This window comes from Berghia stephanieae, chromosome 4, assembly GCF_034508935.2.
Source record: "Berghia stephanieae isolate SIO BIC M18660-M18661 chromosome 4, UCSD_Bste_1.3, whole genome shotgun sequence".
Classification (NCBI taxonomy): Eukaryota; Metazoa; Mollusca; class Gastropoda; order Nudibranchia; family Aeolidiidae; genus Berghia; species Berghia stephanieae.
In genome coordinates, this window is record NC_088363.1 from 13108323 (window position 1) to 13130518 (window position 22196).

The window sequence follows — 22196 nt, forward strand, 5'->3', positions numbered from 1 at the left end:
ATATGTTTACATTCCATAACGATTCATTCACCTATCATCCAATCACTCAGTGTTGTGAACACATTTTGTAACTATTGTAAATCTTACGATATTTTATTGTTTTGTATTTCAGACATCACTGTTAAACACTCTTCAATGCCTAATTACAATTGTTGAACAACCATTGAACAAGAGAGAGGTCCCAGCCACGAACTGAGTTGGCAAATATATCCTTCATTATTCTCTTTTACATGAGTTGGGCATCACATAGTAACTATAGACATCGTGATTTGTTTTGCATAGTGATTTGTTTTAAATGCATTTTTGGCATATTACTGTTACCGAAAACCACTTATATATTATGTTCTGAAAAGTGAGTCTTTAAAAACTAAATAATAATAAAAGGAGTCTACTAGCCGTCGTGTTATATTTAGTGATAGATAACTTGGGATTATTTTGGCATCCTATTATTGTTATCATACTCTAGTATATTAGCGTCATTGCGAATAATTGTACACAAACTAACGACGAGTCACACACATTGGTGATGCATTTTTCGTAGTAACATAGTTTAGAGTACACGCGATTGACACATTGTTATTGACACAAGTCATAATAACTCCGCATTGTATTGACACATTGCTTTATAAGATATAACGATAAAAGGCATCAAATTCAACATACATAATAAGTTGAAATAAGAGAGAGAGATTTCTAAAAATAGAACAGTTCATTCCAGTAAGTGTAAATAAATAAAACAGTCAGTAACAGTATCCTGTAAATATAATATATATAAAATATCGTAACTAATTTATTGCAACATGGAAGCATATAAAAGATACTTAAGTCTCGCAAAGGACTTAGAAATACCCCAGGAAAGAATATTTTCATGGTGCGAAGAGAAAGTAAAAGAAGAAAAAGAACATGAAGAAAGAATTCGTAGAGAAGAAAATGAAGAAAGAATTCGTAGAGAAGAAAATGAAGAAAGAATTCGTAGAGAAGAAAAAGAACATGAAGAAAGAATACGTAGAGAAGAACGAGAAGAAAGAGTCCAAGAAAGGGAACTAAAAAGACAAATAGCTTTAGCAGAAGAAGAAACCAAAAGGACCCAAATGATGCTGGAAATTGAAAAAACAAAAACCGGTCATGAAAGAAAACATAATAATAGTGATGAATTTTTCGTGAAACTTCCACGCATGCCAACATACGATGAACGCTCAGACTGTCTAGAATCCTTCTTACACCGATTCGAAGTTTAGGCTAAAGGTTATCGTTGGCCAGAAAGCAAATGGGCCACAGCCTTGATTAACTGCTTATCTGGAGAACCGCTAAAAGTTTTCTATACCTTAACAACTGAAGATGCAGATGATTATGGTAAAATTAAAGACGCTCTACTAAAAAGATTTAGATTAACGGAAGATGGTTACCAGGAAAGGTTTCACACTGCAAAACCGGAAAGTGGAGAAGACTTTAATACATTCGTGAACCGAATTACTCAATTTCTAAATCGGTGGCTTGAGTTGGCAAACGTAAAACAAGACGACTTTGCAGGCCTTTACTATCTCACGCTGAAGAATCGAATCTATCAAGCTTGCAACCCAGATTTAGTCGCATTCTTTAAAGAGAGAAAGCCAGAAAACTTGGACAAATTAAAAATCTACGCAGAAAACTTTAACAGCGCACATCCATTGACACCCCTTAGCAGAACATTGAAGGAACCATACTACGCTGCTGCTGCTCAGAGTCCAGGTACACCTAAAGTTCAGTACTCAAATAGAACGAGCCGATCAATCACTCGGAACACGCAAGTGAAACAGGATGACCATAGTAACAAACCATGGAACAAACAGTTCAATAGAGACCATAGCCGACCCTATCAAAACAAAACAAGAAATAGCACTGACAATAATACTGAGTATAAGAAAACCAACAAACCTATAATTAAATGTCAATATTGTGGAATGAAAGGCCACACAGCAGACAAATGTTACAAAATCGTGGGATATCCAAAAGAAACTGCAAATGCATCACTCCAAACCAGTGTAAATAATCAGACACGAGTAATGTCAGGAGAAAATATAAATGTGTATTGCGTGAAAGGTATGTCACTTTTAACACAAACTCACAAGTCAGGATCGCTATTTTTTGTGAAGGCAAAGCTAATGGAACTGATTGCAAAATATTGAGAGACACAGGATGCAGTACAGTAGGAATAAAAGCATCTTTGATCAATGACGAAGACAAAACTGGAAAAACGGTACAATGCATCACATTCAGTGGCACAGTCGAAACCTTTGAAACAGCTAATGTGTATATAGAAACACCATACTATACAGGAATAGTGGAATGCTGTATACTTCCCAACCCCGTCGCTGATGTTATTGTTGGCAATATAAAAGGTCTTAAAGACAACCCAACAGATGAAAAAGAATGGTCATTAACCCAAGAAACAGCTTGTCTAGCAGAAACAAGAAAGATGACTAAGACAACAGAGAAGCCAATGACTATTTCTCTTGAACCACAACAATTTGACAGGAGCACGTTCATTGAAGAACAGAAAAAGGACCCGACTTTAACATCATATTTCAATATCGCAAACAAAGGGACGAAATCAAAAGTTGAATACATCATTGAAAAAGATATTCTGTTCAGGTTACATAGGAAAAGAAACAAAATAGCTAAACAACTGGTCACGCCGAGTATTTACAGAAACAAAATCCTTGGAATAGCGCACGATTCAATAACTTCTGGACATCTTGGGAGCTCTTCCACATTGAAGAGAATATCCGAGAATTTCACATGGCCTGGAATTACTAAAGACGTCCGAGAATATGTGAAATCGTGTGACACATGCCAAAGAAGAGTCGCAAAAGGCAGAATACCGAGATTGCCATTAGAGACAACCCCAGTTATTGAAAAAGTTTTTCAAAAAGTTGCAATTGACATTATAGGCCCTTTAACAAAATCAGATAGAAACCATACACACATACTAACACTAGTCGATTACGCAACCAGGTGGCCAGTAGCGATAGCATAGAAATCAACTACATCGGATCACATATCTGAAGCATTGATGACAATTTTTACTAGAATAGGCATACCAAATGAGATACTGTCGGACAATGGACCCCAATTTACATCACATATGATGCATGAAACCATGAAACTCATGGGAATCCAACACTCATTCACAACTCCCTACCACCCCCAAGCAAATGGTCTTTGTGAAAGATTTAATGGCACTCTAAAGAATATGTTAAGAAAAGTGTCAGCAGAAAAACCAGATGATTGGGACAGATACTTACCAGCAATCCTATTTGCATATAGAGAAATACCCCAAGAATCTACAGGCTACTCCCCATTTGAGTTGATGTATGGACGATCACCTCGCGGCCCGATCAATATAGTAGCCGACATTTGTAAAGGGAATGAGGAGGACAATAACGAAATTATGTTTGCTTACGAATATGTAAGAAACCTGAAAGACAGAATAGAGGACACGTGTAAGCTAGCACAGGAATCCGTCACTAAAAAAGCAGAGAAATACAAGGAATACTCTGATCGCAAAAGCAAATCAAGAAAATTTGAGATTGGTGACAAAGTACTAATACTCTTACCCGATGACTCGAGTAAACTTTTAGCTACATGGAAAGGACCATTCAAAATAACAGCAGTAAAATCTAATGTTAATTACGAGATTAAAATTAACAACACAAAAAAGACATTCCATGCAAATATGCTAAAAAGATATTTTGATAGAGACACAGTGTCGCAACCTATGTTTACTAATATCGAAGCTTCAAATGCAGGATTAATCATACCGTTGGTCATGGGACACAGACACCCGAGACAGAAAAACAAACAAAAATCGCACAATTGCAACCACCTAAGACAAAAAAAGAAGTACGCAAAGTACTTGGGCTCCTAAATTTTTACAGGAAATACATTTACAACTTCGCGCACATCGCGACACAGCTAACAAATCTGACAAAGAATGGGTCACCGAACAAAATTGTTTGGACAGAAGCGTGTCAGAATAGCTTTAACCAATTAAAGGCATTACTCTGTTCAGAACCAATTCTTAAATTACCCGACATGTCAAAAGAATTTGTTGTAAGAACTGACGCGTCTGATAAGGGCATCGCAGGTGTACTATTACAGGAACATGAGGGAACTCTAATGCCTTGCTTATATGCAAGCAGAACATTATTGGACAGAGAATCACGATACTCTGTAATAGAGCGTGAAGGACTGGCCATCGTCTTTGCTTTAAAGACATTCAGCAGATATCTACTGCTAAAAGAGTTTGTGGTCGAAACGGACCATAAACCACTCACGTACATAAGAAATAACAAAATGAATAATAGTAGAGTACTAAGGTGGAGTCTATTTTTGCAAAATTACACTTTCAGTATCTCTCACATACCAGGCTGTGAAAATATTCACGCCGACCTACTTTCTCGATTAGTGTAAACACGTGAAAAGGGTATAACTTAACCTCCCATGCATACTGTTAGTTACCTCGCAAATTATGCCAAATCAGAACGCACAATTTCGATAATTTTATTTGTAAACATGATGACCCAACTTAATGTAACATTGAGTATTGTTTGGATATATATACCATACCCATTCATGATTTGGGAAATCTTCTCTTTATCTATTATTGTTATGAATTTTCACTCATTTATGATTAATAATTGAAATGTCAATATTCCATTTACATTTTCATTCATTTCATTCAGTAAATTACCTTCATATCATCGACTTAAATCATGCTTCATTGCCATCACTATTGTTTATCACAATGATTTGTAATCACATTGCCATCATGTTGTTCATCACAATGATTTGTAATCACAATCTTTCATTGTTATTGTCACCCATTCATATACCTACGTTAATATAAACATTTCCATGTCTAGTTAATAAATAATTTAATTGTAGCACAAATCATAACAATGGATTAATGCTAGAGTATCATGATAGTAAATTTACTTCCGTTTGTAAAATCTATCTTTCCCATAATGGTTAAAGAGTATATTTTAAACGTGGGTGGGGGGTGTCACAGTAAAGGTTGTTCACAATTATCTTATTAAATTTTATTTTATTAAGAACTGAATTCATCTCACTCCAGTTATATTTCAGTAGGCTTAGATAAACTTTACTTTCTAATATTAGATCGTCTTTCCTTTTATAGCCTTCCCTCGAATTAATTTCTAATGAGTGAATACTTTTCGTTCTACATTCTGTCACGTAGCCACTTATTATAAAATCTGATAGGTTTAACATTCGACACTCACTTCTCTCCACAATCTATGCCGGACGGCCTGTCGTTCTATTCCTTATATATACTGGAAGATTTTTATCTTTTGGGACTTTGTAGATATTATATCTACACCATTAAGACGCCGGAGATTTTAACTTTGATTGTATAATCTTCAAGGATCAAACCCGAGCCCGCTGACAAAGGACTACACAATAACCCCTTACCAATTGCCTGGAAGTGGAATTTTACGAGCCCGATCCTGTTATCAGAGGAATAGATCATCCAAGCCCATCAACTGCCTGGAAACGTAAACTTACGAACCTGACATATTATCATAAGTTACGTAAAATATTCATATCTCTATTTGTAACTGCCACGATCACTGTTTATCTCTTTTAATTAAATTTCATCATTATTTTTATTTCATTGTAAACAAATCGTTAATTGTTTTTCATTTATAGTAACTAGTAAATTCTGGGGCCTCATTCTACATATATCTTTATGCATAGTCGAGTAGCTCTTTACTCACTTGAGACCATGACAACCTTTAAGAAAACCAATCCTCGTCAAATAATCCCATCATAATTATATTTGCATTTTATAATGACAAAAGTTCAAGTCGTACATAATTAGTGTGACACAAGCAAGCGTCTAGATTCTATATTGGTTTTCAAATCAATTTTGTAATTATTATTGCAAAGAAACAACAAATGATATGAAACATATTATTAAGACGTGATATCTTGTCGAGTACTTCTTGTAGGCAAGTTCCCTCCTCAAATCATGGCATTCACATATTGTCGGAATTCTCAAAGCTAGAGCATCATAATCATAATTTATCTCCTTGAAATTGGAATCATTCTCTAAGCATTTGAATCTAGTTGAATACTTTTCTATTATAATCATTACTATTACAAAATATTATCCCCTTCATCGCCATGACCGTCAACATCATCATCATCATCATCATCATCATCATCATCATCATCATCATCATCATCATCATCATCATCATCATCCACGTTATCATCATCATCATCATCATCATCATCATCATCATCATCATCATCATCATCATCATCATCATTATCATTATTATTATTATTATTATTATTATTATTATTATTATTATTATTATTATTATTATTATTATTATTGCTAAAGCTATTACCACCACCACCACTACTACTACTACTACTACTACTACTACTACTACTACTACTACTACTACTACTACTACTACAACTACTACTACTACTACTACTACGTCTACCACCACCACTACTACTACTACTACTACTACTACTACTACTACTACTACTACTACTACTACTACTACTACTTCTACTACTACTACTACTACACCACCACCACCACCACTATTACTACTATTACTACACCACCACCACTATTACTACTATTACTCACACCACACCACCACCACCACCACCACCACCACTATTACTACTATTACTACACCACCACCACCACCACCACTATTACTACAACTACTACTACAAAAGGCGGTGGATGTTCGAACTAGTTATCTTTCGGGTTGCGTAGCAAAGTCCATACTGCTAAGCCACACTTCCCCCTCCCACCGCCACATCCCTAATCGTCATTATGGCGAGGCAAGGTTTCCTAGCAGTTCCAGGGAACTGTGCTGGAATGGCCTTGTTGCTTTTGATGAGTTGAAGAGCCCTCTCTTGGATCTATGAAATAATGTATAGTATTGCGCTGCTCAGAACGGGAGTCAAACCCGGGACAAACCGGTCCGAAGGCGAAAGACTAAAAATCCGCACAAATTCATAAAATAGAATACATACAGCCTATCAGGGGACCAAGTGTCCGAGTGGTCATGGCATTGCACTGTGACTTGGAAGGTCCCGCGTTTGAGCCCTGCTTCAAGCACTTTCGTGTTTTGTTTTTTCTTGGGCAAAATTATCAACCCCACCTCCCCCCCACACACACACACACACACATACACACACACATACACACACAATTTGCTCACTTGGACAATGTGGGTGATGATTTTCTGTTGACATCAGACATCTTGGTTGATGGATTATCTATATTCCTTCATGGAATGCCTTGGTATCTAATGCAAGATGCCGCGGCTTTTTATACCGCCTATTACGTCTGTTGACCTGTCGAACGGCAACGAAGGATATCCATCTTCCTCACTCTGTCCGTGGCATCATCTTAGGGAGCTACAAGTCTAGTCCCAGTCTCGCATATTTCCCTCCACTGTTCTTCTACTTCTCTTTCCTTCCGGTGTCCAGTGTACGACAGGAATGCGGATGCTCATTCTTTCTCAAAACATCTCATCATTTCCACCATCTTCTCAGCAGGCTTCAACAGTCGTGACGTCATTTCCCTCTTAATGACGAATAGTAACTTAGTAACTGGTTCTAAACAAGCGAAACAATGGCGGACGCCCTTATGAAATACTTATCCGACGAGCATAAAAGTGTATCCATAGGAAAAAAAAAAGACATTATAATAAATCTGATCATGTTTTGACTTTTATACATTGTGATAATATGACGTGATAAAGTTCTAACCAGCATGAAGAATATAAAGTACCGATTTTCTTTGTTTAGAACCAAGCTACTCGTTGCTGGGCGGACGTGACATCAGACTATTGAGTCCAATTAGGAAGGTCAGTTTTTAGTCAAGGTAAATGATTGTAACATTTGTGACAGATGTGGCCTCTAGTCCGGCATCCCAACGCAATCATTGCCTAGTTTTACTGTGTTGTAATGGTAAATATTTTACGTCATTTTTTTACTTTTCCATTACAATGATGAACCCATCATGAATTGGGTTATCAGACGTGCAAATAAGTACACGTCGCTTGTAACCCAAAACGACATAAATGTTGAGTTGAACTAGAAGTTAGAAATTGAAGTTACAACCAAAAGACGATTTAATTGTACGTGTTTTACTGAGAAATAAAAATATTAATTCTTAAAAATTAGTCCCTCGGAGCATTTAGGCCCTCAAAGCCGGAGTGAAACGGACAATAGCAATTGCTGGCTGCCTTTCGATAGGACGCTAGTCTATTGCAAAGTACTTTCCGTCAGATCTAACAGATCCAGCTACCCAATCACCGATGGGTGGACAAGGGGGCCAGAAAAAAATATCGTCTGCACTCGGGATCGTTCTCGGTCCCTTTGCGTGTGAAGCGAGTGTTCTACCAACTGAGCTATCGGGACCTCAATATTAATTTTTAATCGAAAAAAAATATTCAAAAAGCATATTTGTGACCAGTTGCCTCTCGTGGTATTATGTCGGGGTGCTTGAAGTTGAATTGATACACACAACTATGAAACTAACGGTTACTTTTTCTACCTTATGGTGGAGAAATGATATACGATTATTACACTCTTGCCTTTTGTGGAATTCCAGACGTGTTCCGAACCGCTGCACGAGCTTGTGAGTCCACGTTGGGAACAAAGATCGAATTCCAAAACGCAAGAGTGTAAGAAATCATTTATTGTACCCCTCAATCCATTCCGATTTCGTCATCTCTGAGATAAAGGCATTTTCAAAAGTATTTAAATGATATTTCTCTTTTCAAAAATCTAATTTTAGTGAAATTTAATGTTTGATAATCTGACGTCACAAATTATTATTGTAAACACGATATCATTACGCGTTACTATTTAGGGAGAGAGGCAGAATGATATACGATTCTTTCATCTCTTTGTATCTATTAAACGAATTATTTTTTCTGTGTCCATTAGCACAACGAGCATGCGAGTATGTGTTACTGCATGATAAAAAAATATATTGAGTTTAATCAATACAAAGAAATGAAAGAATACGTTTATTCCACCCCTCCAAGTAAGATTATTAGATGTTTTGTAACCAAATAGTATGGTATTAGTATTAGTATATACTTCTACTCACCATAATTTGTATCTTTCTCCTTCTGCTTGAATGAAAATTTGACCCAAAACTAAAAACGTTCGATTTGTATTCTTGCGCACCGAAAGACTCTTTATAATTACCAATCAGCTGTCTTTTACACCTAATTTGACACCAATAAAATGTGCGAAAATATTTTGCAATCGTTGAATACAACTTTTATTCAACGCGTTCAAAGCATTATTCAATGATTGAACCATGTCTTGGTGAGAACAGTCAAGCTTTTGGTATCTTCATTGTAGAGAATAATACCGTCTAGGGCCAATTTGTCACATGTTATCGGATTTGGAATTTTTAAATTTTCTTTTCTTTCAGCGAATCGAAGATAAGAGATGTTTGGCAAAATCACTTTTGGACTACAGATGTTTCTTTTTGTTTTCGTTCAAATCAAAAATTCAAATGTGTTGGTCGATGGAAAATTTACATCAAAAGCGATTGAAGGAGAAATAAGGTCAGGAAATTGGCCGGATGTCCACAATGGTTTTTGTGGACGTGAATGCGTAAATGGGAAACTGGTTACAAACCCGGGTTTCTGTAACTACCCCGTCTGTTTTCCTTGTACTTGTGACATAGAATGCACACGGAAAGGAACGTGTTGTCCATCAGCTGACTGGGTCAATAATTTTCCATCACAAAGCTCTTTCAATGGAGATGAGATGACGAAGCTTTTCAAAGAAACAAGTTGTACTCAAATTGATCGTTTTCAAGACGCAACTTATATGAGTGTAGCGACATGTCCTGAATCCTTTTCTGAATTTGGCGAATTACTTGGTTGTGTAACTCCTTCAAACGATATAGATTCCAAGATTCCATTACTTCATCTCGACACAGGGTTAGTATTTCGTAACGTGTACTGTGCCGTCTGTAACAACGGGATGGAAAGAGGATCAAAGCGAGTTCCAATTGGGATTAATTGCAATGACACAAAGAGCCAAACGGACATGCTTCACCATACAGATCGACATGAATTGTTGAAGTCGCTACTAAATTCTGAAAACACTGACTACACATGCTCATTTACCCCCATCAATGTTTATGGCCATCGGTGTAAAACCCCTGATCTGCCAGCTCAGATACCACAGAAGTACTACTCCTCATGCCCAGAGAACGCCAACAAAGTCCTGAAAGACCTGTGTCATGACTTGCCTGAGATTCCTGCTTTGTTGGTCTATTCAGCTAAAAATATTTTCTGTTATTTGTGTAACGATTTGGATGTGTTCCCGTCTCAGGACTGTGGCCCTACTACAACTATAGATCTTGCCTATGACAACTTTGAACTTGTCTACCCGTTCATACTACACCAAGAACTTCCATATTTACCAAGGTTATTAATGAACAAAGTGAAGAAAGCGGAAGTCTGCTGGAGCCATGGGATGACCGATTCAGAGGTAGGATCTGTAGGATAAAATTGTTATGAAAATATATGACTCATCGTTAAAAGCAGCATTATGTCCGAATGAACTATTTGCTGTAAACTGAAATTGTAGTCAAAATCATTTAAATTTGGGGTCCATTTCTATTCCTACTATGTGGTCTTGTGGTATGACACTCACTTTCAGCTCGGACGTCCTGGGTTCGAGCCTCACTCGGCGAAATAGTTGAATCCTTGGGAAAAAGGGGGTCTTTACTCATTTTTACTCACAATTGCTCATCGTACCCAGGTGTAACTTATATATTTATTCTAATCCGAAGCCCTTAACAAAATGAATAGATAAAAAAGAATATATATATTGGGCATTTCCACTTATTTACCATGCTCAATACGCTTCAATGTTTCTTTTATTCCCCAGCAGGCCATATGACACGGTACTATTTCATACGGTATCAGTTACATGTTAGGCGTCTTTTTGTACGAAGACTACAATTTCCATCACTGCCTATAAACAAGTTCTTATTCACAGGACCTGGTGTGGAGTGGATAATGTGTTAATTGCCTTACCCAAAGACAACGTCCGGACCAGAATTTTTCACGAGCATTGCCACCCTTTCGGCCAATGACTACGCTGTCTTTCGCTTGACTTATGTGACAAGACAAGACACCGTTTGGCTGAGCCACCGAGTCAAAAGATGATGTTATGTTTTATCATCATCATCATCATCATCATCATCATCATCATCATCATCATCATCATCATCATCATCAATCGTTCTTGTGCACGTTGCCGGTCAGCTGTCTCATCGAATCACGATCCTCTGCGATGGGCATGAAATCTGCGTTGCTTTTTAAATTTTAGATATGTCATTCTTTGTCTTACTCTAGCTCTCTTACCTTCGATCATCTCAGATGTTACCAACTTGTCTATTCCGTCTCTTCTCCACACGTGTCCCAGAAACCGTAACTGCCTCTTTCTAATGGCATCGATCAACATTCTTCCTTTTCTCACCTTCGTCAACACTTCCTCGTTCCTATACTTGTCTATCCATGATAGCCTCAACATGCTTCTATATACCCACATCTCAAATGCCCTCTAATCTCCTCTTACATTCTTTGTCAAGCGTCCACATTTCACAACCGCATAAAAGGATACTTACAACATATGTTTCTACTACTTTCATTCTGGTCTTCAACTTTAGTTGTTGCATTTTATAGAACACGTTTTTTGCTATTGTATTCTTTGTTTTATATCCTCTATGTCACGTGCGTCATGGGTGATGATAGTGCCTAAATATTTAAATTTCTTTACTTGTTTGATGGTCTCTCCTTTGCTTGACAAGTGGAAGAGCGTGTTGTTGTCATTCTTTGAGACCACCATGCATATTCGGTTTTCTTAACATTTAATTTCAGGCCCAGCTCTTCACTTTTGCTCACCAGTATATCTAAAATTTTCTGCACGTTTTTGAAGAATATGCCATCAGAATACCATCGTCTGCGTATCTTATGCTATTCATATTCTGCCCTCCAACGACGACACCTTTCATGTCTTCAATTTCTGTCAATAATATTTCACTATATATGTTAAAAAGGTTCGGTGATAAGACACAACCTTGTCTCACTCCCTTCTTTAACTACTCCCTCTCCTTTACACTTCGTTTCTAAGATACCAAGGATGTTAATTTGCAACTTTTTCATTTCTTGAATAACGTTTTCAAATTTTCCTAAATGGTTTAATGTACGTATATTCCAAGTGGCCAACGTGATTGTTTCATTTCGCATCAGTTTCAAACGTTCAACTTCAGCTGATGTCCTGGGAAAGTTTGTTAGTGACTGTGGTTTTCCGTTGCCTTCCGTCATTGTTATGAGTAGAATTTAAATTATTGCATTTTAATTTGACTGAATTGTTTTTGATGTTTTCTTTGGCTTCTCCTTGTTTTTGTTTTTGTTTCCTTCCACCTTTATTTCCTCTTTTTGTTATTTTTCTGTATGCCTTGAATAATTCAAAAGATTTCAAAATGTTCACTGTTTCTAAATTCGGTGCATTATTAATTATGTGCCGTATTGTACGTAGGAGTTGGGGTGAATAGTTATAACAATAATGGGATTCAATAGTCGTACCGTCACTTCCTTCCTAATGACGTATGGTAACTTAGTAACACTGGCTCTAAACTATCGGAACAATGGCGGACGCCGTATGAAATATTTCTCCGGCGAGCTTAAAAGCGTATCCAGAGGAAAAAAAACCCCATCAATTCGATCATGTTTTGACTTTTACACATTCTGATCACAAGGCATATGAAAAGGGAATGAAAAGTTCTCGCCAGCATGAAGAATAAAAAGTAAAGATTTTCTTTGTTTAGAACCAAGATGGCCGCCGTTGCCAGGCGCGTGACATCAGACTACTGAATCCAATTAGGAGTTAGCATTTTCGATGTTCATCGTCGATCGTTGTAATTAGATTCAAATCTGCGTTTTTACTTAAAATCGAAAAAGGTAAACACAAATGGTCTTAAAATTCGATAAGATCCGTGCAAAAATGTACAAGCCAAGGAAAGACTTGAAGGGGGTAGAAAGGTGGTGCCAGGAAACAAAAGACTTGAAGGGGGTAGAAAGGTGCCAGGAAACAAAAAACTTGAAGGGGGTAGAAAGGTGCCAGGAAACAAAAGACTTAAAGGGGGTAGAAAGGTGCCAGGAAACAAAAGACTTGAAGGGGGTAGAAAGGTGCCAGGAAACAAAAGACTTGAAGGGGTAGAAAGGTGCCAGGAAACAAAAGACTTGAAGGGGGTAGAAAGGTGCCAGGAAACAAAAGACTTGAAGGGGTAGAAAGGTGCCAGGAAACAAAAGACTTGAAGGGGTAGAAAGGTGCCAGGAAACAAAAGACTTGAAGGGGTAGAAAGGTGGTGCCAGGAAACAAAAGACTTAAAGGGGGTAGAAAGGTGCCAGGAAACAAAAGACTTGAAGGGGGTAGAAAGGTGCCAGGAAACAAAAGACTTAAAGGGGTAGAAAGGTGGTGCCAGGAAACAAAAGACTTGAAGGGAGTAGAAAGGTGCCAGGAAACAAAAGACTTGAAGGGGTAGAAAGGTGCCAGGAAACAAAAGAATTAAAGGGGGTAGAAAGGTGCCAGGAAACAAAAGACTTGAAGGGGGTAGAAAGTTGCCAGGAAACAAAAGACTTGAAGGGGGTAGAAAGGTGCCAGGAAACAAAAGACTTGAAGGGGTAGAAAGGTGCCAGGAAACAAAAGACTTGAAGGGGTAGAAAGGTGCCAGGAAACAAAAGACTTGAAGGGGTAGAAAGGTGCCAGGAAACAAAAGACTTGAAGGGGGTAGAAAGGTGCCAGGAAACAAAAGACTTAAAGGGGGTAGAAAGGTGCCAGGAAACAAAAGACTTGAAGGGGGTAGAAAGGTGCCAGGTCACAAAAGACTTGAAGGGGGTAGAAAGGTGCCAGGAAACAAAAGACTTGAAGGGGTAGAAAGGTGCCAGGAAACAAAAGACTTGAAGGGGGTAGAAAGGTGGTGCCAGGAAACAAAAGACTTGAAGGGGTAGAAAGGTGCCAGGAAACAAAAGACTTGAAGGGGGTAGAAAGGTGCCAGGAAACAAAAGACTTGAAGGGGGTAGAAAGGTGCCAGGAAGCAAAAGACTTGAGGGGGTAGAAAGGTGCCAGGAAACAAAAGACTTGAAGGGGGTAGAAAGGTGCCAGGAAGCAAAAGACTTGAGGGGGTAGGAAGGTGCCAGGAAACAAAAGAGAATAAAAACTTTGCGGCGATGCGGGTTCGAACCGTCGACTCTACTGTTACGAGAACTCCACCCTGGCTGCGAGAGGGACGTTTTGCAACTCTGCGGATGACGTCGATTGCAGAGCGTCCTGTTCGCGGCCAGGCGGCGTTGTCGTATCAGTAGGGTCGTGAGTTTGAACCCTCATCGTCACAAAGTTTATATTCTCTATAATTTTCTTCTGGCACTTTTCTACCCACTTCATTTCTTGTTATTATAATCAACATAAGTGCCTGCTCCGCTCACGTTTCCAAGCCAAGGACTCTTTGATTGTAACCTCTGGAATCGGATACATCAGGAATCAGATCTAGCAAGGATTTGTCTCGTTCCCGCAATCCTTGCTATATCCGGTTTCTCCTGTTTGCTGATAAAACCGCTGGTAAAATTATCAAATATTACAGGATAACATCAATAATCGTGAATAATTCTAAAGCATAATTTGCCTTAAACGTGTTCAAAGCGCTATGTTTGAGGTCCTTAGCCATTAGTAACACTTGACATATAGGACGAGAAAATACACCTGTTAGACCTGTTTTCAGACAGACAAAACTGTTAACGACCGGGTACTATTTTACACCTGAGTATGGTGAGAGAATGCGAGTAAAGAGCCTTTACCAATGACCCAACTTTACCTTTCTCAGAGCAGGATTCGAACCCTGGGCCTTCCGGTCCGAAGGCGAATGCCATATACGCCATAAGACCACCAAGCCGCACAAGGTACCTTCGAAATCAACAAGTCAAGTGTGATAATGATAAATGTTAATTTATTAGTCTATATAAAAAAATGTGTATCATTGTGCCATTCTCAGTTTTAATCTTCTTACTCCTTTCAGGACGGATGTACCCCAGTGTCGTGTCCTGTTGGTAAAGTCTTTGTGAACAACGACGAGTCTTGTGAAACGGGTATAAAGGATATCCGAGAGGTAGACTACTTCCTACATCTCGTGTTCGTACCATTAAAACTGGTCAACGCTTCTCTCTTTGATAAAATTGGCTTGTTTTTGAACAATTATTTTGACGAAATTGGTACCGATCTGTTCAAATACCAATACTTTTTTGAGTCTAAAGATTGCAATTTGGGATATGGCCGATCTAAAGTCATGCAACAAATTAAAATCTTATTTACCTTGAGATCGACTAGAAAAACTTTGAGGGATGAATTTGAAACCAAGATGATTGACCAGATCACAAGCACACCGTTAAATGTAACTGTCAAGGATACAACTTCTGGCAGGAGCCAAGAAATACAGCTACGGGCAGTTTGCATAGGACATGAAATGTGTGAGTTATACAGAGCGGAATCTGGTTTTGATAAATGTCAAGAGGTGATGACTTCAGAACTTGGTAATAGTACCATAACTACTTCTGACAAATCTGACCGTGTCATGCTTACGTCTAGCCTACTATGCCCCTTCGTCTCCTTAAAGCTCGCGTCAAAACCTTTAGTCGTGGACAGTGTTATGGTATTCAAAACATCAATCAAGTACTGGGAGGTTAAAATAACCGATATTTCTAAGATATCGTTTGAAGGCGGTATATTCCACATGTGTCTAGGCGCATTTCAGGAGATTGTTAGACCATTGGAAACGTGCTATTCACATACACTCATAAAAAACTCTGCTCCAAGCGCAATCATAGTTTCATTTTACTCAACGTTTGGCGTTGTGTCTTACTTCGTGTCCCGTGCCCTTCGATTACATGTTATTTAATCTTTCTAAATGTAAGATCTTTTCATCGACTCTGCTCTTCATTCCTTTAATAACCATTGATATCTATTCTGATTACTCTTTTTACCAGTTATCTATCGAACTCTGGAAAAACAAGGATTTAAAAATTTGGCAAGAAAACTCGCCCTTCAAAGATTGATCTTGTCTTATTTTGGCAAAAATCTCAAACCTGGGGACTTTGCGAAGTCTTTAATAAGATCCCAGGTTTGAGAGTTTTTACCAAGAGCAAGATCATTTAAATCGGCCCATATTTGAAGGACGAGTTTTCTGGCCAAATATTTTAAAATTTGAGTTTTTCCACAGTACGGCAGTTAAATGGTTATGGGTTTGAAGGAAGCTTAACTGGTAAATACGAGTATGTCGAACATTTGTGGGCTACAACCTCAAAATGGCATTGTCTTGTGGTACTTTAGATGCTGAATATGAAATGTGTAGCCAATATTATGAAATAATACTACATTAAGATGATGGGTCACATTTCGTACAATGCCGTATTCTGAAGACACTTTTTTCAGCATCTAGCCTAGCCCGACACATAGCATTTTTGGTTGTTGGGTGACATTCATTGAATACAAAGTGTGATATATCCATGAGAAAGTGGACATTAAAGCTTCTAGAAGCTGTGTGGACTGTCAAAACGACAGCAACGGCCATCGGGTTTGTTTGGTGGGTTTTTGTTTCCAGATTGGACATTACTTTTCGTCTATCATCTAGTTCAACGTGAACTACTGACGTTTTTATTGTTTTGTCACTGGCTGAGGAAGGGTTTTGAGGCCGACACGTTGTGTGTTTAGTATTTATTTGTTCTTTTTGTTTTTTAGAATGTCCAATTCATTTGAGTGTGTTGGCTCAGATCGGTGTACACATAACATTTTCCAGGTCTGATTACCGAACACGATTATGGGCCTGATTAAACGTTGTTGTAATGGATTCTATGTCGCGTTGTTTTGGGAGTATTTCCGTGACAATAATGAACCCATAACAATTTGGGGTATCAGACCTGCAAATAAGAACACGTTGGCTCAGATAAAAGTCAATTTTCGTCTTATGTCTTTGGTGGTACCTAGTTCAGACCATTATATTTGAAGAGAATCAGACTAAACGATTCGTTTTGAATGTGTTCGGGATAACCCACACCGGAGACTGACTCCGACGACCCAGCACTGCCGTCTTCTGCCGTCTTCCGGTATAAGACGTCGGGCACGGACAAAATACTAAGAATAAAGAGAAGAACCGCTAGACCTACCCATACCAAGCTCTTAAAAAACGGCAGAGGACGTCGGGTGCCCCTGACAACATTGTGTATCAATTCACTCCGTTGGAAAAGACCGATTATTTTACTATGTTCAACCCTCTCACTACCACCCATAGATGAAATCGCCACATTCGTTAGAATACAACCAACATTTTTATCATTCTGATTTCTTTTGCGCATTATTATAATGTTAGTTTGTTTTTGTTTTTGTTTTTTTGTTTGTTTTTTTTTTTTTGGGGGGGGGGGGGGGGGTTGTGGTTTTTGGGGTTTTTTTTTTTTTTTTTTTTTGGGGGGGGGGGCATCCATTTTTATAAGTAATTCTCACTAAACTGTATTAACCAACTGTATAAACCTTCAATGTTACACAAAGAAGAAGAAGAAGAAGAAGAAGAAGAAGAAGAAGAAGAAGAAGAGAAGAAGAAGAAGAAGAAGAAGAAGAAGAAGAAGAAGAAGAAGAAGAAGAGAAGAAGAAGAAGAGCAGGGCGAGGCGGAGGAGGAGGAGGAGGAAGAAGAAGAGGAGGAGGAAGAGACAAAGATGAGAGAAATCAACTCTTGAAAAATACTTTTATCGTGTCATAATGGTTTGTTCATAATTGTGACCAGTTGTCTCTACACAGATAGAATGAACCTGATTTCGTCATCCCAATCAAAGACCACCAAAATACAACAACAACAACAACAAAAACAACAACAACAACAACAACAAAATCAACAATAACAACAAAACAACCAAACAAACAAACAAACAAAAGGAACAAAAATCTCAAGAAAGGAGCGCTGTTATCTGACACCCAAAAAAAAAAAGAGTTAGACAAAGGGTAGAGGTTTCAATGGATAACAGATGGACAGTCCAAGAGCATACCATCGGACAGTCCAAGAGCATACCATCGGACAGTCCAAGAGCATACCATCGGACAGTCCAAGAGCATACCATCGGACCGTCCAAGAGCATACCATCGGACAGTCCGAGAGCATACCATCGGACAGTCCAAGAGCATACCATCGGACAGTCCAAGAGCATACCATCGGACCGTCCAAGAGCATACCATCGAACAGTCCAAGAGCGTACCATCGGACAGTCCAAGAGCATACCATCGGACAGTCCAAGAGCATACCATCGATGTATTTAGTTTGAGATCATATGAAAGTCTCATCCAGCTACCAGCACATGGTCCCACTAAGAGAAATATATTTAAGTGTTTACAAGAGATGTTCAAAACAAAAATAAAACTTACATTATATAACAGAGAGATATGATTTACAAGGAAAAAATATCCTCTCTCAAAACTAACACCATGCATTGGACTGTTCCCCTCTCAGCCATGGACTCTGGCAATGACAAGGACAAAACCAAGTAATCCCTTTCCGAGACAAAGACAGAGAGCAACTCAGAAAAGAGAAATTAGAAGACACAGCAATGACCTCCTGCCCACCATGGGACGTCAAAAGACCCAACCCAGTTTTTGTAGATTTGCAAATTTCGTAGAAGTATATTAAAATAGAATGATTCCCATATCAGTCTTCGTGTAGAGAACAACTGTAATGAAGTCGACATTTTGATTTCACTATCAATCTAAAATAATTATGAAGACCTCGAAAGCCAACGTGCATGGTCGATGAATTATTCCGCCATATGACATCTCTCTCGTCTATCGACTGGACATTGATTCGTATACAAATAAGCGCACCTCGTCTAAAGTCATTTTAAAAATATTTTTCTTGCAGAATCTAAACTCATTTGATCAAAATTTGATAGATAATGTTTGTTTTTTTTTAAAGAGGAAAGAAAAAAATAGAAGGGTTGGCGGGGGGGAGGGGGGGGAGGGGGGATCTTCTGTGTATAATTTATTATTACAGAACATGACGTCCGTTTCCTTGACGATGGATTCTTTTTGTTTTGTTTTTATTTCAATAGAATGTTCCAACCTTTCATTGTATTCACATGGATTTCTGAGAATACATTTAATGTTAATTTAAATTATATTTTTTTACCCCCCCCCCCCCCCCCCCCTGTCCACCCAGCAGTGAATGGGTAGATGAGTCTGTTAGATTTGGCGGAAAGTAATTTGCAATAGACTAGAGTCCTATCCAAAGGATTGCAACAATTGCTATTGTCTGTTTCACGCTCCGACTCCATGGGCCGAATAGTTCTGAAGGACTAGATACTATTTTTCTTTTATTATTATTTAAAATTCGCTATACTGGGTGTCCGTAAAGTGTTTCCCTGACTTCAAAGTCTAGGCTATGTGGTTTGTGTTATGGAACTCGCATTAGGATCGAAAGGTTTTGGGTTCGAGCCTCGCTCGACGCATAGTTGAGTCCCTAGAAAAGGCTCTTTACTCAAATTCTCTCACCGTACTCAGGTGTAAAATGAGTCAGACGAAGACTTTATGGACACCCTCGTCGTTAGAGTTGTTTTCCTCTCCCCTCTTCGCCATTCCCGTAATTAGGAGTTGGTGCAATCCGACGTGCATATTTTTGCAGTGTTGATAACCGAACGCAATAACGGGCTTAATTTAAGTTTGTTGTAATGGACAATATTTTGTATCTCCATTAAGCAATAAGCCCAGACCTGCAAAATAGAAATTAATTTAGGAACACGTCAATGCGACGTGTAGACTACATATGCAGGTCCGACATCCGAGCCCACATATGGGCCTGGTTTGACATTGTTGTAATGGACAATTTTTTTGTCATTTTTTTTTTTTTTTAAATATTTCCATTACAACAATGAGTCCAAAAGGAATTGGGTTATCAGACCTGAAAATAAGTGCCCGTCGCGTTAAATCAATCCATTGACATACAGGGGTATCTGGCATAAAACATAAAAAGTCAAAGCGACAACTTGTAGGAACCACAGGGGCGATCACTCCCCGAGAATTGACGATAAACTTGTCAACATTGTCCGCTAGCCAACAACTTTATCAACAAAACGTGTACATCATTGACTGGAAGAAAAGCGCTCGGTAAAGACATTTCTTTTGGAGAATTAAAGAAATGAAGAAAAATACCACAACACAGATGAAATTTCTGTTTATAATATTATCTCTGGCTGCTTTTGCATTGTGCGAATCACCGGCGCATGAGCAAGGGACGGAGAGAAACCAGTTGAAGAAAGCGAAAGTGAATCAAAAGGTGATTCAGCTTTGGGCGAAGACGATAAATTGTCTACAGAGGGTAAAGCAGTTCAGACACCACTCCACAAATGTATCCTCGATAACCTTTTCCCGTGAAATCACTTTAACCCGGGTTTTGTATTCTTTCTAACTAACTTTTGCTAGAGTTTGAGTGAAGTTCCCTTGCCGTTAGTCTTAGACTTAGACTTAGCCTGTCATTATTCCCAAACACCTGTCTGGGAATAACGAAAATTGGTTATTCCCAGACACATGTAACAAGTTGGCAGAAAGATTTTATGCAAAATGCCAAACAAGGCTTGAAAAATGCCAAATATTCTGAAAAAAAATGCCAGTGGTTATTTGTGTCCCAAAACAGTCAATATCGTGATATTTAACACAAGATGAAAGTAAATATCTAGTGATCAAATTTCAAATCCAGGTTGTTGGGTTTTGTTTTGTTTTTTTTTAAAGCAAATGGATCAATGAATTTTCTTTTTTGTCACTTTGAACTGAAAGCTTCAAACGGGCAATTCGCCGTTTTATTTTCAACCAGGAATGATGTTGTTAATCATCAAATCTGTTCATAGTCCACCAACCATTAAAATTTTCACTACCAATGTACCTGTTAACTTTATTGATCATCTTTTGTTTCTATAAATTGTTCATTCTGGCCACAATTTTGGGGATATTAATGATGGCAGGGAATTTGTTTATTTTGCGGATGAATTCCTAGGCCAAGGTGTTGTTTGCCCCCAAAGCCCAAAACTGACAACACCTGTTATTTTCCTGTCTTCTTCACACAAGACAATACAATTCATTATCACACGACCACAAAACTAGATCCAACAACATATTCTAATCAGAGATGAAAATAACTATCGAAACAAGGAAGCAAAGATGGTGGGAAAATGTCTAGCTCATATATGAATTTTAAGATACATCGATACTGGTGTGGATAGACAGCTCAGTGGGTTAGACCACTTTCATTTTGCTCCTCTTAGCTGCACAGATTCAAATTCAATCGCTCCCCCCCCCCCCCCCCCCCCCCACTTATTTATTTATTTTTTTTTGGTCTATTCTTTTCTCCTTTTGTTCCGTTTCTGAACATGAATTTCTTAAAATTGTTTTTATGTTAAAAAACAAAATTATTGTTTTGTTTTTTTTTTTCCCTCTATTTGACCATTTGGTCGCTCTCTGAATATTTCTGTTTGTTTGCTTTTTAATTATTTATTCGTTTTAGACACTTTTTGAGATCGGAGTGTTGACGACTATAACAATTTGCTAGAAAGGAACCGAGAGAGCGATTTTTTTTAAGAGGGGGAGAGGGGGGGGGATGGGTGGTGGAGGATGGATGGGACATTTATCCCTTGCAATGCCCTTAAAAAGAAGACAGAGTAAAAAGAAAGAAAAAAGTGGCAGAACTAGGATTTGAACCCACAACATCAATTCTGACAAGCCTTCCAGGGCAGACGACTTATTCATTCGGCCATGACACCCACTTGAAAGTCAACGTATATTGTGTATATGTAGTAACGACTGATTTATTGTTGGTTAATTTTATGTTTTTATTGATCTTTTATTAACTTTTCTTATTTCTATGTGCATTTCGAACGATCATGTTTCAAAAGTATGCCAAGTTGTTAATTATTACATAAAATGTATTAGCAGAATTAAAAACCTCATAGAGGAAAAATGTATAAGACTGGTAGTGCACTTAGAAAAGGCTGTTTACTCACCTCACATTTCCTCACCATACCTGGGTTTAAAT

General features: G+C 38.2%; 1 protein-coding gene across 1 annotated transcript; it reads left to right on the forward strand.

Annotated features, from left to right (window-relative positions):
• Nucleotides 1-6016: 6016 nt before the first annotated feature.
• Nucleotides 6017-17472, forward strand: LOC144970051 (uncharacterized). The gene is made up of 3 exons (XM_078909247.1): nucleotides 6017-6128; nucleotides 9500-10572; nucleotides 15164-17472. The coding sequence occupies exons 2-3, from the start codon at nucleotides 9517-9519 to the stop codon at nucleotides 16037-16039; spliced, it is 1932 nt and encodes a 643-aa protein (XP_078765373.1). The 5' UTR covers nucleotides 6017-6128; nucleotides 9500-9516; the 3' UTR covers nucleotides 16040-17472.
• Nucleotides 17473-22196: the final 4724 nt, after the last annotated feature.